Here is an 18,094-nt window from a genome sequence, read left to right as displayed (position 1 = left end):
GAGAGAAAAAGATATTCCATGCAAATGGAAATCAAAAGAAAGCTGGAATAGCAATTCTCATATCAGACAAAACAGACTTTAAAATAAAGACTATTACAAGAGACAAAGAAGGACATTACATAATGATCAAAGGATCAACCAAAGAAGAAGATATAACAATGGTAAATATTTATGCACCCAACACAGGAGCACCTCAATACATAAGGCAAATTCTAACAGCCATAAAAGGGGAAATCAACAGTAGCACAATAATAGTAGGGGACTTTAACACCCTACCTTCACCAATGGACAGATCATCCAAAATGAAAATAAATAAGGAAACACAAGCTTTAAATGACACATTAAACAAGATGGACTTAACTAATATTTATAGGACATTCTAACCAAAAACAAAAGAATACACTTTTTTCTCAAGTGCTCATAGAACATTCTCCAGGATAGATCGTATCTTGGGTCACAAATCAAGCCTTGGTAAACTTAAGAAAATTGAAATCGTATCAAGTATCTTTTCAAACCACAATACTATGAGACTAGATATCAATAAGAGGGAAAAAACCTGTAAAAAATACAAACACATGGAGGCTAAATAATACACTACTAAATAACAAAGAGATCACTGAAGAAATCAAAGAGGAAATCAAAAAATACCTAGAAACAAATGACAATGAAAACACAACATCCCAAAACTACGGGATGCAGCAAAAGCAGTTCTAAGAGGGAAGTTTACAGCAATACAATCCTATCTCAAGAAACAAGAAAAACCTCAAATAAACAACCTAACCTTACGCCTAAAGCAATTAGAGAAAGAAAAACAAAAAACCCCCAAGGTTAGCAGAAGGAAAGAAATCATAAAGATCTGATCAGAAATAAATGAAAAAGATATGACGGAAACAAACACAAAGATCAATAAAACTAAAAGCTGGTTCTTTGAGAAGATAAACAAAATTGATAAACCATTAGCCAGACTCTTCAAGAAAAGAAGGGAGAAGACTCAAATCAACAGAATTAGAAATGAAAAGGAGAAGTAACAACTGACACTGCAGAAATGCAAAGGATCATGAGAGCTTACTGCAAGCAACTATATGTCAATAAAATGGACAACCTGGAAGAAATGGAGAAATTCTTAGAAAAGCACAACCTTCTGAGACTGAACCAGGAATAAACAGAAAATATAAACAGACCAATCACAAGCACTTAAATTGAAACTGTGATTAAAAATCTTCCAAAAGACAAAAGCCCAGGACCACATGGCTTCACAGGCAAATTCTATCAAAGATTTAGAGAAGAGCTAACACTTATCCTTCTCAGACTCTTCCAAAATATAGCAGAGGGAGGAACACTGCCAAACTCATTCTATGAGGCCACCATCACCCTGATACCAAAACCAAAGATGTCACAAAAAAAGAAAACTACAGGCCAGTATCACTGATGAATACAGATGCAAAAATCCTCAACAAAATACTAGGAAACAGAAACCAACAGCACATTAAAAGGATCATACAGCATGATCAAGTGGCGTTTATCCCAGGAACGCAAGGATTCTTCAATATACACAAATGAATCAATGTGATACACCATATTAACAAACTGAAGGAGAAAAACCACATGATCATCTCAATAGATGCAGAAAAAGCTTTTGACAAAATTCAACACCCATTTATGATCAAAACTCTCCAGAAAGTAGGCACAGAGGGAACTTACCTCAACATAATAAAGGCCATATATGACAAACCCATAGCCAACATCATTCTCAATGGTGAAAAACTGAAACCATTTCCTCTAAGATCAGGAACAAGACAAGGTTGCCCACTCTCACTGCTACTATTCAACTTAGTTTTGGAAGTTTTAGCCACAGCAATCAGAGAAGAAAAAGAAATAAAAGGAATCCAAACTCAGAAAAGAAGAAGTAAAACTGTCACTGTTTGCAGATGACATGATATTATACACAGAGAATCCTAAAGATGCTATCAGAAAACTACTAGAGCTAATCAATGAATTTGGTAAAGGAGCAGGATACAAAATTAATGCACAGAAATCTCTTGCATTCCTATACACAAATGATGAAAAATCTGAAAGAGAAATTACGGAAACACTCCCATTTACCAGTGGAACAAAAAGAACAAAATAAACCTACCTAAGGAGGCAAAAGACATGTATGCAGAAAACTATAAGACACTAGTGAAAGAAATTAAAGATGATACAAACAGATGGAGAGATACACCATGTTCCTGGATTGGAAGAATCAACATTGTGAAAATGACTATACTACCCAAAACAATCTACAGATTCAATGCAATCCCTATCAAACTACCAATGGCATTTTTCACTGAACTAGAACAAAAATTTTCACAATTTGTATGGAAACACAAAAGACCCCGAATAGCCAGAGAAATCTTGGGAAAGAAAAACGGAGCTGGAGGAATCAGGCTCCCTGACTTCAGACTATACTACAAAGCTACAGTAATCAAGACAGTATGGTACTGGCACAGAAACAGAAGTATAGATCAATGGAACAGGATAGAAAGCCCAGGGATAAACCCACACACATATGGTCACCTTACCTTTGATAAAGGAGGCAAGAATATACAATAGAGAAAAGACAGCCTCTTTAATAAGTGGTGCTGGGAAAACTGGACCACTACATGTAAAAGAATGAAATTAGAACACTCCCTAACACCATACACAAAAATAAACTCAAAATGGATTAAAGACCTAAATGTAAGGCCAGACACTATAAAACTCTTAGAGGAAAACATACGCAGAACACTCTACAACATAAATCACGGCAAGATCCTTTTTGACCCACCTCCTAGAGAAATGGAAATAAAAACAAAAATAAACAAATGGGACCTAATGAAACTTAAAAGCTTTTGCACAAAGGAAACCATAAACAAGATGAAAAGACAACTCTCAGAATGGGAGAAAATATTTGCAAGTGCAGCAACTGACAAAGGATTAATCTCCAAAATATACAAGCAGCTCATGCAGCTCAATATCAAAAAAAAAAAAAACCCAATCCAAAAATGGGCAGAAGGGCTTCCCTGGTGGCGCAGTGGTTGAGAGTCTGCCTGCCGGTGCAGGGGACACGGGTTCGTGCCCCGGTCCGGGAGAATCCCACGTGCCGCGGGGCGGCTGGGCCCGTGAGCCATGGCCGCTGAGGCTGCGCGTCCGGAGCCTGTGCTCCGCAACGGGAGAGGCCACAGCAGTGAGAGGCCCGAGTACCGCAAAAAAAAAAAAAAAAAAAAAAAAAAAAAAAAAAAAAAATGGGCAGAAGATCTAAATAGACATTTCTCCAAAGAAGATATACAGATTGCCAACAAACACATGAAAGGATGTTCAACATCATTAATCATTAGAGAAATGCAAATCAAAACTACAGTGAGGTATCACCTCACACCGGTCAGAATGGCTATCATCAAAAAAATCTATAAACAATAAATGCTGGAGAGGATGTGGAGAAAAGGGAACCCTCTTGCACTGTTGGTGGGAATGTAAATTGATACAGCCACTATGTAGAACAGTATGTAGGTTCCTTAAAAAACTAGAAGTAGAACTACCATATAACCCAGCAATCCTACTACTGGGCATATACCCTGAGAAAACCATAATTCAAAAAGAGTCATGTACCACAATGTTCATTGCAGCACTATTTACAATAGCCAGGATATGGAAGCATGCTAAGTGTCCATCAACAGATGAATGGATAAAGAAGATGTGGCATATATATACCATGGAATATTACTCAGCCATAAAAAGAAACAAAACTGAGTTATTTGTAGTGAGGTGGATGGACCTAGAGTCTGTCCTACAGAGTGAAGTAGGTCAGAAAGAGAAAAAGAAACACCGTATGCTAACACATATATACGGCATCTAAAAAAAAAATGGTTCTGAAAAACCTAGGGGCAGGACAGGAATAAAGACAGAGACATAGAGAATGGACTTGAGGACACAGGGAGGGGCAAGGGTAAGCTGGGACAAAGTGAGAGAGTGGCATGGACATATACATACTACCAAATGTAAAATAGATAGCTAGCGGGAAGCAGCCACATAGCACAGGGAGATCAGGTCGGTGCTTTGTGACCACCTAGAGGAGTGGGATAGGGAAGGTGGGAGGGAGGTGCAAGAGGGAGGGGATATGGGGATATATGTATACATACAGCTGATTCACTTTGTTATATAGCAGAAACCAACACAACATTATAAAGCAATTATATTCAATAAAGATGTTAAAAAAAAAAAGAGACAGGGAAGCCCAAAGGAAAAACAGAAGTGAGAACTGAGTAATCTTTGTTCCAGCAATGGGGAAGCAGGGCTTATCTTTGTGCCTCACACAGCCTAAATTATCCATTTTTGATAACTAGATAACTTAGTTAATTCTGGGTTTTAAATATATTAGAGATATAAATCAATAGGAAAATAAATCCCAACCTCTAAAAAATATACCATAATTTCAGAAAAAGAAAACTTAGATAGTCTCTCCATTGTATTATCTGCAACACTATTTTCACATTATTATAGACAGTTGAGACAGAAGTCACAGAACTTGGTCAAATAAAACTACTGTTTTTACTAAATCACAGTTTGGCATAGGGATGTAATAGGTTGAATAGCAGACCCCCAAAGCTATCAGGTCCTCATCCTTGGAACCTACAAATGTCACCTTATTTGGAAAAAGGGTCTTTACAAATGGGATTAAGCTAAAGATTTTAAAATGAGATTATTCTGGATTATCTGGGTGGGCTCTAACTGCAACCACAGGCATCCTTTAAGAGGGAAGCAGGGACTTCCCTGGTGGTGCAGTGGTTAAGAATCTGCCTGCCAATGCAGGGGACACGGGTTCGATCCCTGGTCCAGGAAGATCCCACATGCTGTGGAGCAAATAAGCCCGTGAGCCACAACTACTGAGCCTGCGCTCTAGAGCCCGCGAGTCACAACTACTGAACCCCACACGCCTAAAGCCCAAGCTTCACAACAAGAGAAGCCACTGCAGTGAGAAGACCACACACTGCAACGAAGAGTAGCCCCCGCTCGATACAACTAGAGAAAGCCCATGTGCAGCAACGAAGACCCAACACAACCAACCAACCAACCAACCAAATAAATAAATAAAAATAAAATTAAAAAATAAATTAAAAAAAAAAGAGGGAAGCAGAGGGGGATGACACACAGAGGGGAAGGTGATGTGAAGATAGAGCAGAGATAAATCTGAAGGGATGCAACCCAAAGCCCAGGAATGCCTGCAGCCACCAGAAGCTGGAAGAGGTGAGGAACAGATTCTCCCCAGAGACTCTGGAGGGAGCACAGGCCTGCAGACACCTTGATTTTGGCTCAAGGATACTGACTTCAGAACTCTGGCCTCCAGAGACAGAATCAATTTCTGCTGTTTCAAGCCACCTAGTTTGTGGTAACTTGTTACAGCAGCCATAGAAAACTAACATAAGGGCGATCAATTTGGGGCCCAGTGGAACCAATATCAGCATTCATCTACACTTAGGAATAACAAATAATAAAGGAAAATAGAAACACATAAGGGTCCAAAACTATATGGCATGTGTTAAGATATACTGCAGTCTGTCTTCCTGGTCATATATCACAGCAATATTTTGAAAAGAAATTTTCTTTTCAAATGTATCATATATAGAACCCAATTAACCAATTTCTTCATGATATCTCATATAGATGTTACTACTGAAACACTTTGATCAAAGTTAAGACAGTTGGCAAGTCATCCTGAAGCAGTTAGGCACTGCTGACTCAGACTGCCCGTTTCCTTCAATTCTCCTAGACACTTATTTAGTCGTGCAAATAACCACTAGCCTGTAAACCAAAAAGAAAAAAAACTCCCACCAACAAAAAACTGAGTTAGGTTAAATAAGCACCATGTGGAATATTAAGTAAAACAGCAAATCACCCAGCTTAAAACTAAATTCCAGTAGATACTGAATATAAAGTGCCCTTCTGAATATCCTGTCTGATTTATCTTTTCACCTCCATAACCAAACTGAATGCAATGCACATCATAAGTACTGCACAGATATTTGGTGAAAGAATATATGAGAACTGCAAGAGAAGAGAACATGAAAAGTAGATATAAATACCTGACTACGTGCCATACCAGGGCTTGAAAAATTGCAGTTGAGGGCCAGATCCAGTCTGCTGCCTGTTTTTATAAATAAGATTTTATTGGAACACAGCCAAGCTCATTCACTTATGTATCATCTATGGCTGCATCCTCGCTCTGAGAGCAGAGTTAAGTGATGACAAAGACACATGGCCAACAAAGTCTAAAATATTTACTATGTGGCTCTTTATAGAAAAGGCTGGTCAAGTCTTGCTCAGTACCACACCATCCAGAAGGGAAGGCAATTATTACTAAGTGTCTACTAATGCACTTACATTCTACTAGGTGCTAAGGAGATAGTTGAATAAGTTAGTCTCTGTTCTCAGAAAATCATAATAGAGCAGGTAAAACAAGAAGTGTGTACTCCAGTTAACAAACTTGATAGTGGGCTATGACAGAAAACTCAATAGTATTGCCATAGCACAGAAAGAAACTTTAAGTGGAGAAGCTTTCAGGGAGAAGCTAATGTTTACCATGTGAAGCATTTAATGAAAATGAGCTTTTCCTTAAAAGATATAATCAGCTCATCATAGGCAAAAAAGAAAAAACCCAGTTCCTAAGAAAATAAAACAAAACAAAACAATCATTAAACAAAAAGGAAAAAGAGATGAAAATAAAAACCAGAAAAAAATAATTCACAGTTCTGCACCTTTTAAAATGTAGTAATCAACATTTCATCAAAATTTTCAGGTTCTAAGATACCTGTTCATATAGCTCACCTTGATTTGGAAGATGCCCCTCCTGAACTACATGCTCCTTTATTCAAATTAAATGTAACTGGAAGAAAAGAATTGGTATTCCATATATATATGTCAGGAAAATTATAATAAAACATCAGATATAATAAAACAAAATTATAATTAAAATCATAATAAATATCACAATGCAGCTATGTAGAAATTCATGGACATTTTGAATACATGAGAGCTGGAATGCTCCTACCCAGAGGTCATAAACTCCTGTAAAATATACTGGACTGATGCTTACAGAGCTGGGAAAGACCATCATGTGATGTAGCAGACAGCCTTGGCCACTTCCCCACTCCACTGCCCCTCTCCCCTTGGTAACAGGAATCCAATTTTGTTTGGGTGTCCGTACCCCTCACGTATGGCTTGGGGGATGCTACGGTCTGAAGGTTTGTGTCCCCTCCCAAATCCAAATGCTGAAAACCTAATGCCCAAGGTGATGGGACTAGGGGGTGGGACCTATGGGAGGTGATTAGTAAGGCTCTTTGGTCTAAACCAATCAAAATAATTCCACTCCCTTTCCAAGTGACTATTTTTGAGGTGGACATGTGATACAGTCTGGTCAATGACATTCAAAAGGAAGTCTGCTGGTGGGAAGAAGGTCTTCTAGGAAAAGTTTCCTCGCTCACAGTGGACTCCAAAGGACAGAGATGCTCTCTGTCTTCTTCTGGACAATACTGGGTCTGCATATGATGGCTGGACTGCCGGCAGCCACCTTGGGTCCAGCTACTGATAGTGTGGCATCCGGAACCATCCTACCTCTGGGACTCTTGGTATGGCAAGGTATTTCCTTATTGTTTAGGCTCATTTTACTCAGTCTGGTTACTTGTTGCTGTAGGCATTCCATCCAATTCATTGTTATCGCCTTTTCATTTTACTGAGGAGAATAACCCAGACAGATAACACCTCTTGCTCCCAAACATGTTGCTAGTTTTTGGCAGAGCCAATACAAAAGCATCCATATTAAAAAAGGAAGAAAGAAAAGTAAAAATACCTTTTTCTTCATCATTTTCTCTGCTTAATTCCGTAAAAACAGGGACTTCCTTTAAAAAAAAAAGTTTGAAGGTTTGGTTCACAACTGCATTTACCATCAATATTCAATAGTCCTTAATTATGACTTGCTACCTAAAATGGTTAAGATACTAATTAAGAAATTATATGTATTGCAAATATTCTCCAATAAAGAATTATTCTATGGGGGGAAAAAAGTAGCTTTTCTATACCGAACTGCAGAAGTTTACCTACATTTTTATTTCTATTACAATTTAAGCAGGAAACAACAACATAAAGCAATAAACTCTAGGAATCTTAGCTAGAGGATTACTTTAAACAGCAAAACCTTTCTCTTTTGTAGTACGCTTTAGTGTAATGATCAAGGGTCTAAGACTAACTCGAAGAAGACTGTGTATAAAATCCTCCCCTGCCACCTATGAGCCTTGTCATCTCGGTCAATCTCATCATCTCCCTGAAGGCTCAATCATTACATCTTTAAAGTAGGGATAGCCTACATGTTTAGAGTTATGATAAAGGTTAATTAGGATAATATAAATAAAACACTTAGCATAGTGCCTGCCGTAGTGTTTGATAAATGTTAATTGTTGTTACTACTGATAAATAAGAAGGATGACCTTGAGATCCAGCTAAAATATTTTGTTAGGTAATGTCCATATAGGATTTCACAAAAGAACACAAAAGAACATGATCTTACTTTGAAAAAATTGATAAGTTTAAATGTAGAATGAGGAAGCACTGATCAATAGAATTTCCCCTGCTTTTTGGGTAAAGATACTGTTTACACCTGAAAAGTACAAGTAACTTGAAGGTTTTAGCAATATTAAGCTAAAATGTTACAGAGCAATAATGTTATTCCAAAAAGTAAACCTCTTTCCTCAGTACAAGATGTGAATCCTTTGTGATTTCCACGATAGGAAGTTATAATATTTTCTCTATTGAAAATGAAGATTTAAATTTTTAAAAAGCAAGAGAATAAAAAGCTTTCAGCCTTAAGGAGTTTAAATTTCACATTTACAGCAGTTTAAGCACTGTTCCTGTTTTAATTTAATGTAGAAAACTTCTAAAAGATTGTGTGACAATATGCATGTTAATGTAAGTAACGTAACACACATTCACTCTCTCACTTATCAAAGAGTTCAATCAACATGGTACAAAAGCTGATTCACAAAGTGATCCTCACTGATGTCTTACTTCTCATCGCCTGCTACTTCCTGCATCACTCTGTACTCAACAGCTTATACGTGTGCTCAACAACGATCAGAGCAGCTGTACTCATAATAGCTAAAAACTGGAAACGAGCCACATGCTTCTCAACAGGAGAATGGATACATAAACTGTATTATATTCGTAAAATGAAATACATCAATCAAAAAAAAGAGTGAAGCACTGATAGGAAAGGATGTAGACGAACTACACATACAGAACATTATGGTGAGCTAAGGAAGCCAGACACAGAGAGAACAAACTGGATGATTCCATTCCTACAAAGTTCAAGGGCAGACTAAACTAACCAACAACCAATAGTATATCAGAACAGTGCTTTCTTCTTAGAGGACAAGGAATATTAATTGGGAATGGGCATGAGGGAACCTTCTAGGATAGTAGAAATGTTCCATATCTTGATCTGAGTGGTGGCCACATGGACTACCTATCTATTGATCCATCCATCCATCCATCTAAAGACACACGCATATGTGAAAGTTCATCGAGCTGTAACCTTAAGATTAATGCACATCATCCACTTTACTTCATGTGTGCTACACCACAATAAAAAGTTTTAAAAAATACTAAATGGCTAGTAGTTTCACATACACACTAGGCTGTATTTTCCTGCTCACACACAACTTCTAGTATGTAAGCTCCTTGAGGGCAGGGATTTTTATCTTTTGTCCACTGGCTGTATCCCCAGTGCCTAGAAGAACGCCTGGCACACAGAAGGTGACCAATAAATGTCTGTTGGAATAAATGCCTTGATCTAGTTATTCTAACACCTGAACCAACTTTATCATGCTTTCCCTTCCCCATCTACCTGGATTTTACCCATTAATTCCTCAAGACTCCTCAGCCTAGGGCATGTAGCTACCTCCAAATATTCTCGGTCCTCCCCAGGCTGGAGCAAGTGCCAGGCCTCTGTGTTCTCACACACTGTGTTCATCCCCAGCACTGCATTAATTATAATCAGTTGAAACGCTCTGTTTATGTCTTTGCCACTAGCTACTGACTCTATTTTAGAGATGAGGAAACTGAGGTTTAGAAGATTCCATAATTACACAAACTTGTGAAGTCAGTAAGTCAGGAATGGACCCAGGTTTGTCTCAACTCCACAGCCTGGACTTTTAAACTTGGCTATGCCCTTTCTCCTACAAAACTCATTCAAGGCTTAAACAAACAAGCGATTTTGCTTCTTCAGACCTTTGTCTATTGCCTCTCTTGATGATGCCCACCTGCTCTCTCCCCTCCAGACCTCTTCTCACTTGTTCTTGAATAAATTTGGCAGTTTTTTCTTCATCATCAAGGTCCTGCTTCTTCTTCTTCTCTAGTTCCAGCTGCCGGCGGATCGTCTCAGGGTCCCTATCTATATACTGAATATACCAGCCTTTTGGTGTTTCGTCCACTTTGCACAAGCCTTAAAAAAAGTAATGGATTTAAAAAAAAAAACAGTAACGGACACTATAATTTTGAATACAATCAAAGCTGAAAGTACATATAAATGTGGTCTCTCTCTGCAGTATTTACTCATTCATTCAAATACACTCGTTCAAACACATTCAAATACAGGAATTCATACAGCACGTGAATTTTCCATATTTACAGTTAGTGACATTTAGACTTTAATTGGAATATTTTATCTCTTTAAAGAGAAAAGAAATACTATTTTGATTTTTGACTAGGTTGAGGCAACACATTTAAACAAGGAAAACATTTTAAAAAGCATTATCTTGCTTAGCAATTATTGAACTGTCTCTAAGTACTTAACATCCACTGAGTACAGGATATTCTAACTTAACCAAGCAGAAATCTTCCCCAAAATGGAATAAAGAAACACACTCAATAACTAATACCCTGATACAAAATTTCTTTCTCTGTTCTTTTCCTGAACTTTCCATCCTATTAGAAATGGAAAAAGAGGCAGCAAATTTAAAAACTGCCTTAAGAAGGGGTAACAAAAGTTTCCAAAAGTGCAACGAATGTAGTGGGAAAAGTGGAAGAGGACGGGTACTGGTCCTTAACCTAACGAGTGGATGCTTCAGTGATGTACCTTTGCACTGTTGAAAGAATCACTCCAGATGCTCTTACACACCTGCAGTGCACAAAATCAATCCTGGAAGATTATGCTCCTCTCTGCCAGTTTCTAATTGCCCTACTCATCCTCTTTTTCATAAATTTACACAGAAAATATGATCATTCTCTCCCTCCCTGCAGTGCAGCCATATAACAACTGTTCACATCATGTCTTGTTCTTACCTTCTCTGCCCAGCCACTTAGTAAAATCTGTCAGCGTCTCCCACTGCGTGGCGTTCATGTGGATATGCTCTCGGTGGCTGATGTACTCATTGTAAACGATGTTGTTGTGAACCCTCTTGGTTCCTAAGAAGAAATTAGGACACTGCTGACCCTTAGCAGATTATGAGATTATAAAGTCATTATGTGCACAAGACTTAAGGTACTTACCAAAGCGTCTCCTGAGAAGTTCTAGGAAGTCATTTCGGAATTCCCTAATAAAGCAGGGAGGGAAAGCATTAAGGTGATTTCTACAAATACATAGCATCACCTTCCTGAAATTTAAGCCATCGTACAGTTTGCATGAGCACATGATATATAAAACATCTACGTTAATATCTGTTCCGAACTTTTAAAAACTGAACAAGGGAAAAATCCTGAAAGATTACAGCTTTCAAGAATTAAAGTTAAAAGTCAAGTTGGAGTTGGAACTTTTTGTCTTGGTAAAGGTGGCACAGCAAAAGTGACCACACATCTTTGGAGCGGATTCTTCATGGAGTCTCAGTGCTACTGAATGTGGCATAATTATCCCATTCTATTGATAATAAAACATGAAGTTGGCACTTAATGTGTCCCTCTGAGCTGAGCACACTGTGTTAAGTGACAGATAAACATAGGTGAATAAGATATACATTCTGACCAAGACATTTACAGGTGAAGAGAAAGAGAAGGCTGTTCCCATCTGGCACAGAGACATGAAAGCATCACTTGATATTTGAGAAATGACAGACATATAGACAATAGTTATTTCAAATTAAGTATTCAGTAGATATTTTCTCAAAAATAAACAAAGTGAGCCTGTCAGGTCAAGAAAAACAACGGACAGTATTTGTTGCCAATGATAAAATTTGAGCTTTCAAGCAAAAAATATGAATTCTGGTAAACTAGCATCCGCCACCATGAGTCTGACATACTTCCCAATACTTAAAGATGTTTCTGACAGCACTGAGTTGACGTTAGTGAATATGATTTTATGATATTGCATAATAAAATGTATCACCGTTCAGAATTTCAGAATACCTGTGTAACTCAATGAAGCAATATTTTCCAAATGACTGATGTGTGATGTTACAAAACCATACATGGGTACAAGATCCACTTAAAGTAAAATATCACATGGATTTTAATGTCATAGAGTACAAAAGGTTTGCTAGGGGCTTCCCTGGTGGCACAATGGTTGGGAGTCCGCCTGCCAATGCAGGGGACATGGGTTCGTGCCCCAGTCCGGGAAGATCCCACATGCCGTGGAGCGGCTGGGCCCGTGAGCCACGGCCGCTGAGCCTGAGCGTCCGGAGCCTGTGCTCCGGCAACGGGAGAGGCCACAACAGTGAGAGGCCCGCGTACCACAAAAAAAAAAAAAAAAAAAAGGTTTGCTATATGGTTTCTGATTCCACATTGCAACTAATCTTTAGGAAACTACCACGCCATTGTGTTTCAATGTAATATCATAGAAGAATAGCCAAAATTATGTGAAAAGGCTATTAAAATACTCCCCCCACTTCCAACTACACATCTGTGTAAAAGCTGGACTTTCTCTATGTATTTCAACCAAGCAACATTTCAGAAGAGAATGAAGGTAGAAGCAGATGTGAGAATACAACTGTGTTCTATGAAGACAGACACTGAAGAGATCTGCAAAAGTGTAAAACAACACCACTCTTATTTTTTTGTGTGCTTTTTGTGTGTTGGAAAATATAGTTAATTTTCATGTAAAAATGTTATTTTAACTGTAATAGCCTTATATTGTGATTTTAAATGAATAAATTTTTTTTAGTGTCTCAGTCTTAATCCCTAATTTACAGGCTATTAACCCACATAAACAAAAGTCTTTGGGGTTTAATACCAAAAGGTCTAAAACCCTGGAAAGAAAGAAAGGGATGGAGGCAAGACTAAATACTAATTGTAATAATAATAATTAACAGCTAATATTAATCGAGTACTGACCACTCTTCTAAACACTTTCAAAGTATTAACTCATTTAATCTTCGCATAAACCCTATGAAGGAAAGACAATACCTGAAAGGTACAAAACCTACAGATGAGGGGACTAAAGCACAGAGAAACTGTGTAAGTTCACCCAAAGTCACACAGCTCCTGAGTGGAGAAGCCCAGCTCTGAAGGACTTAATGACAAGCAGTCTGACTCCAGACCTGTGCTCTTAGCCACAATTGTTTTAGACTGAGCAATGGTTTTTCATATGTTTGAAGTGAATGGAAGAAAGACTGATTTGTGAGACATAGTTTTTTAACAATTCCACACAATGATAAACTGTCAAAACAAAAACTGAGCACAAAGATAATACAGCTATCACATTAATACGTAAGGAATGAACAGAGCTCCCAATATATTAAATATCAAGCATCTATTAAATGTCCAACTGAATAAAGCTTATGATATAAGGACGGCTTTGAGTTACTTACTCTGAAAAATAATCCATAAACTGCTGAGGATTTTCTGAAGCCAGCAGTAGTTGTCTCTGATGAGATTCGGACATACAATGACACTTAAAGCCATTCTACAAAAATGTAAAGGTAGTGGTTAAATCTTGATTTAGCTCATTATAATAGGCCCTAAATATAAGTATTTAATTAAATCCTAACAAGCTGCTCTTCGATGATAAATTGTAAAAAATAATCAAGTCACTGGCTGTAGGCACCCTATCGTTCTAAAAAATTTTTTTTATAAAGTTGAGTTTTGCAACCCTGCTAATCAAAGAATCCCAGAAGATTAAAGAGACAGAAAAATACTGCTTTAGAAAACAGACATTAGTAACAAACATTATAGGGCACAGCAACAGAAGAGCGATTTTATTTTTTGACTCAATTTAACAAATTCCTATTGGGCACCTACTTCATACAAAGTGTTATGCAAGCGTTTCGAGGACTACAACAAGGTAAAATGGGTCATTAGTGAATTTCCATTAAGGAAACTATCTTCACTCACTTTCCTATACTTTAGCTCATTACCCAAAATACACTTGCATTTTATACATAAACCTTATTTTATCATACTAAATCTGTATCTTCTTCAGATGATTGTAAAAAACATGCAAGTTTTGACTTTGTGTCTATTCTACTTAACATTTGAACCTGATTCTCCACTAGTAAGAGAAATGAAAAATGTGCCTCTCCTCTGTCTCCCCCATCTTGGTGAACAGCACTGTCCTGTACCGTCACCTGGCCAGGACCCAGGACAGCATCCCAGAGTCCTCTACCTCCACTCAGCACTACGTCTACTCCGCCGACCTAATAACTTACCCAGTCCCTCGGCTCAATCCCATTGCCACTGCCCTGATTTCAACACTCAATCTTGCTTAGAGCAGTTTCCTAATCTTCAGTCATCCACAGATGCCTACACAATTCTTGCCTCTTCTGTGCCCTACCTATGCATTACTCTTCCTTAACTGAGTCTTAAAAGGAGATTTGATATCAGTCTCATAAACAAAAAACCAGCACCACTTCCCATAAATTACAAATAAATCAGTAAGATGAAAGCAAAATAATGTTATTAAATTCTAGAAACTCAAGGGAGTGGATGGGCAGGAGGGGAATACTCCAGATCTGACCTCCCTCCCCCTCATTCTTCCGGTATTAGAGACAGAGACAGGGGAGGGGGCTTGTAGGGGTCAGCTTCTCCTCCCCTAGGCAGGGAAGGGCAATGAACAGATGTGAGGGCAAACAGGTCAGAATCACCCCAAGTGTCTTACTCTGAAAAGTAGTAATTAAAAGAGAGAATCAAACGTGTCTTCTCTTTCCCTGAGGAATTCTATTTTAGGATAACATTTGAGGATAACCAAATAACCCTAGTTAATGAGAAAAAGCTCATTTTTTCAAAAGAATGGTGGTCAACAATGAATGTAAAAAGAACTAGAAAAATAACCACTTTTCAACTTCTAATGAAATAAGTGACTCAAGCAAAGATGTTAAAACACATGAGTGGGCTTCCCTGGTGGCACAGTGGTTGAGGGTCCGCCTGCCGATGCAGGGGACACGGGTTCGTGCCCCGGTCTGGGAATATCCCACATGCCGCGGAGCGGCTGGGCCCGTGAGCCATGGCCGCTGAGCCTGCGACCCTGTGCTCTGCAACATGAGAGGCCACAACAGTGAGAGGCCTGCGTACCGCAAAAAAAAAAAAAAAAAAAAAAAAAAACACATGAGTAAAAGGCTGATGGGAAATTGGAGCTATAGGCACGATTCCACACTCCACTAGTATTTGTTACCAGTTCCCCCATAGTTACTTGCTCTCGCAAAGGGGAAAATATTACTTTCCAACATTACTTTACAGGCTGTCAACCGTACTCAATTTTCTTAGCACTACCAGACATCATGCGCTTTCTTATTTGATGCAATGTGATATACACAGGGTCACCTATCAAGGATTCTGCTCCCAAATATTTAACCTGACCCTAACAAGCCTTCAGACCTAAGTTCCAGTTTACAAAAACTACAAGAGTTAGAGAAAGAAGACGAACGACAACCACAAGAAAAGTTAATTGTTAAAGGGGGAATCCTCTAGGATCATTACTGGCCTAGCCTCTTCAAGTCAATGTCAAGAAAAACAACAGAGGGGAAGGAAGGGAATTCTATTTTAAATTTAAGATTGAGAGAGAATTAAAAGTCCTAACACCCGACACCACAGAGATTTTTAGGGCAATGCAACTATTCTGTATGATACTATAATGGTGGATATTTGTCATGATACATTTGTCCAAAGCCACAGAATGTTCAACACCAAGAGTGAACCTTAATACAAACTATGGACTTTGGTGCTAATGATGTGCCAATGTAGTGTTATTGACTGTAACAAAAGTACCATTCTGTTGCACCAGGTTGATGGTTGGGGAGGCTGTACATGTTGAGGGCAGGGTGGGTACGAGAAATCTCTGTACCTTCTGCTCATTTTTGCTGTGAACCTGAAACTGCTCTAAAAAATAGTCTATTTTTTAAAAAGTTCAAATAACCAAATCCAATGTATAGCTTTTGACTGGATCTGGGTTTGTTTGTTTTTGTTTTTACTTTATTTTATTCAGGTATAGTTGATTTACATGTTGTGTTAATTCCTGCTGTACACCAAAGTGATTCAGTTTTTTATATATATATACATACATACATATATAATTCTTTTTCATATTCTTTTCCATTATGGTTTATCACAGGATATTGAATATAGTTCCCCATGCTAAAAAAAACTGTTTTAAAAAGCATTTATGGGAACAATTGAGAAAATGTGACTATGGAGTATGCACCAGATGATATGACGAAATATTTATTAATTTTGTTACGTGTGATGACATATATTGTGGCTATATAGAAAAATATCCTAATATTTTAGAGGAGCGTAGTTAAATATTTATAGGTGAAATACCCTGATGCTTGTAATTTACTTTACATATTTCAGAGAAAAGGAAACATGGCAAAGTATTTAAAATGTTAAGTGAAACTTAAAGCGTTAAATCTGGGTAGTGGATATATGGATGTTCCCTGTACTAGTCTCTAGTTTTCTGTGTAAGAATTTTACCTTGACTAGTAGTAAAGAGAAATGAAAGAGAATAACTGTATCAATGTTATTCAACGCGAGGCCACCTGAAGTATCTCATCCCTCACTTGCAGAAACACTGGATTAGATTCCAAGTGCCCAGTGCTCTTCCTTTCCTACCCAATTCAATCTCCAGAGAAAAACGTGATCCTGTCACTAGCCTGCTCTCAATTTTTCCAGGTGCTTCATCATCCATCTAAATAATGGGGAAAAGTGTAAACTCCACAGCACAGCAAAGTTTTTTCAAGATCTGCTCAAAGACCCCTTGAGCCACCTTACACATAATTCGCTCATTTAAAACTCACAACAATCTTACAAGTAGGGACACTTACTATTCTCACTTTTCAGATAAGTAAACAGGCAGAGACAATGTGACTTGTCGGCTTCCTAATTCTGATTCTGACTCCAGAGGCCACATCTCACTCGCAATAACATCCTGGTCCTGGCACATGGCAGGTGCTCGATGAATGCTTGTTAGGTGACTAGTGTGTAAGAGCTTAGTTCTCCTTTTTCATCTGATCCCGAAAAGAGGTGTACACCCTTATCATGTCTAAGAGCCACGGCAAGTCAGAGACGTCTGTTACTATCACTCCCGGGCGTCCGGCTCGGCACTGTTCACCCCCCGTTTCTTGACTTGAGTGGGGTCACTTCTCCGAGGGCTGCAAAACCTTTTCTTACTTCACTTCTTTTTTGCGGTTAGACTGGGGAACAAGGAGGTGTCAAAGGCCACTGGTTCTCTGCCAGGACGGGGGCTGAAGGGAAGGACGGCCCTACTGAGTTGAGTCCTTGACTCACCCTGCGCAGCCCCCACGACTAGGGACGGGAGACCCAGGCCCTCACCCCGGCGTCGGGGACCTCAGCCTGCATCTCCAGCGGGGTCCCTCCGGGGAGAGGAGGGGGTGGACACGGGGTCGCCCCGGGCCCGCTTACCTCGTCCCGGCACTGCTTCTGGCACATCTGGCAATACCAGCGCAACTTCTGAAGCCCCTTGGACTTGATTCTGTTGGCGATGGCCTTAGGGGTAAGAAAATCTGATTTCCCCATCGCGCCCTCCGCAGCAACAACTTTCCGCAGACCAGCGCCTGGTTGACCGGAAGCGGAACAGGGCTGGCGGGGGTGGGCAGGACAAATATCCTCGGCTAGTCTGAAGGAGGTGGGGCTTCGGAAGCCTGGGCAC

General features: G+C 38.9%; 1 protein-coding gene across 1 annotated transcript in view; it reads right to left on the bottom strand.

Moving 5' to 3' along the window:
* KIN (Kin17 DNA and RNA binding protein) overlaps positions 1-18,014 on the bottom strand; it is a 37,294-nt gene extending 19,280 nt beyond the window's left edge. Inside the window, exons 1-7 of the mRNA XM_032624582.1 lie at positions 17,848-18,014; positions 13,803-13,897; positions 11,554-11,597; positions 11,347-11,469; positions 10,326-10,507; positions 7,862-7,910; positions 6,841-6,898 (exon numbers count right to left, since the gene is read on the bottom strand). Coding sequence (XP_032480473.1) covers positions 6,841-6,898; positions 7,862-7,910; positions 10,326-10,507; positions 11,347-11,469; positions 11,554-11,597; positions 13,803-13,897; positions 17,848-17,961 — 665 coding nt within the window. The 5' untranslated portion in view covers positions 17,962-18,014. The remainder of the gene's footprint in view (positions 1-6,840; positions 6,899-7,861; positions 7,911-10,325; positions 10,508-11,346; positions 11,470-11,553; positions 11,598-13,802; positions 13,898-17,847) is intronic.
* Positions 18,015-18,094: the final 80 nt, after the last annotated feature.

This window comes from Phocoena sinus, chromosome 2, assembly GCF_008692025.1.
Source record: "Phocoena sinus isolate mPhoSin1 chromosome 2, mPhoSin1.pri, whole genome shotgun sequence".
In the NCBI taxonomy this organism is placed as follows: domain Eukaryota; kingdom Metazoa; phylum Chordata; class Mammalia; order Artiodactyla; family Phocoenidae; genus Phocoena; species Phocoena sinus.
The sequence above is the reverse complement of the archived record's forward strand: the minus strand, read 5'-3'. Positions and strand labels throughout refer to the sequence as shown.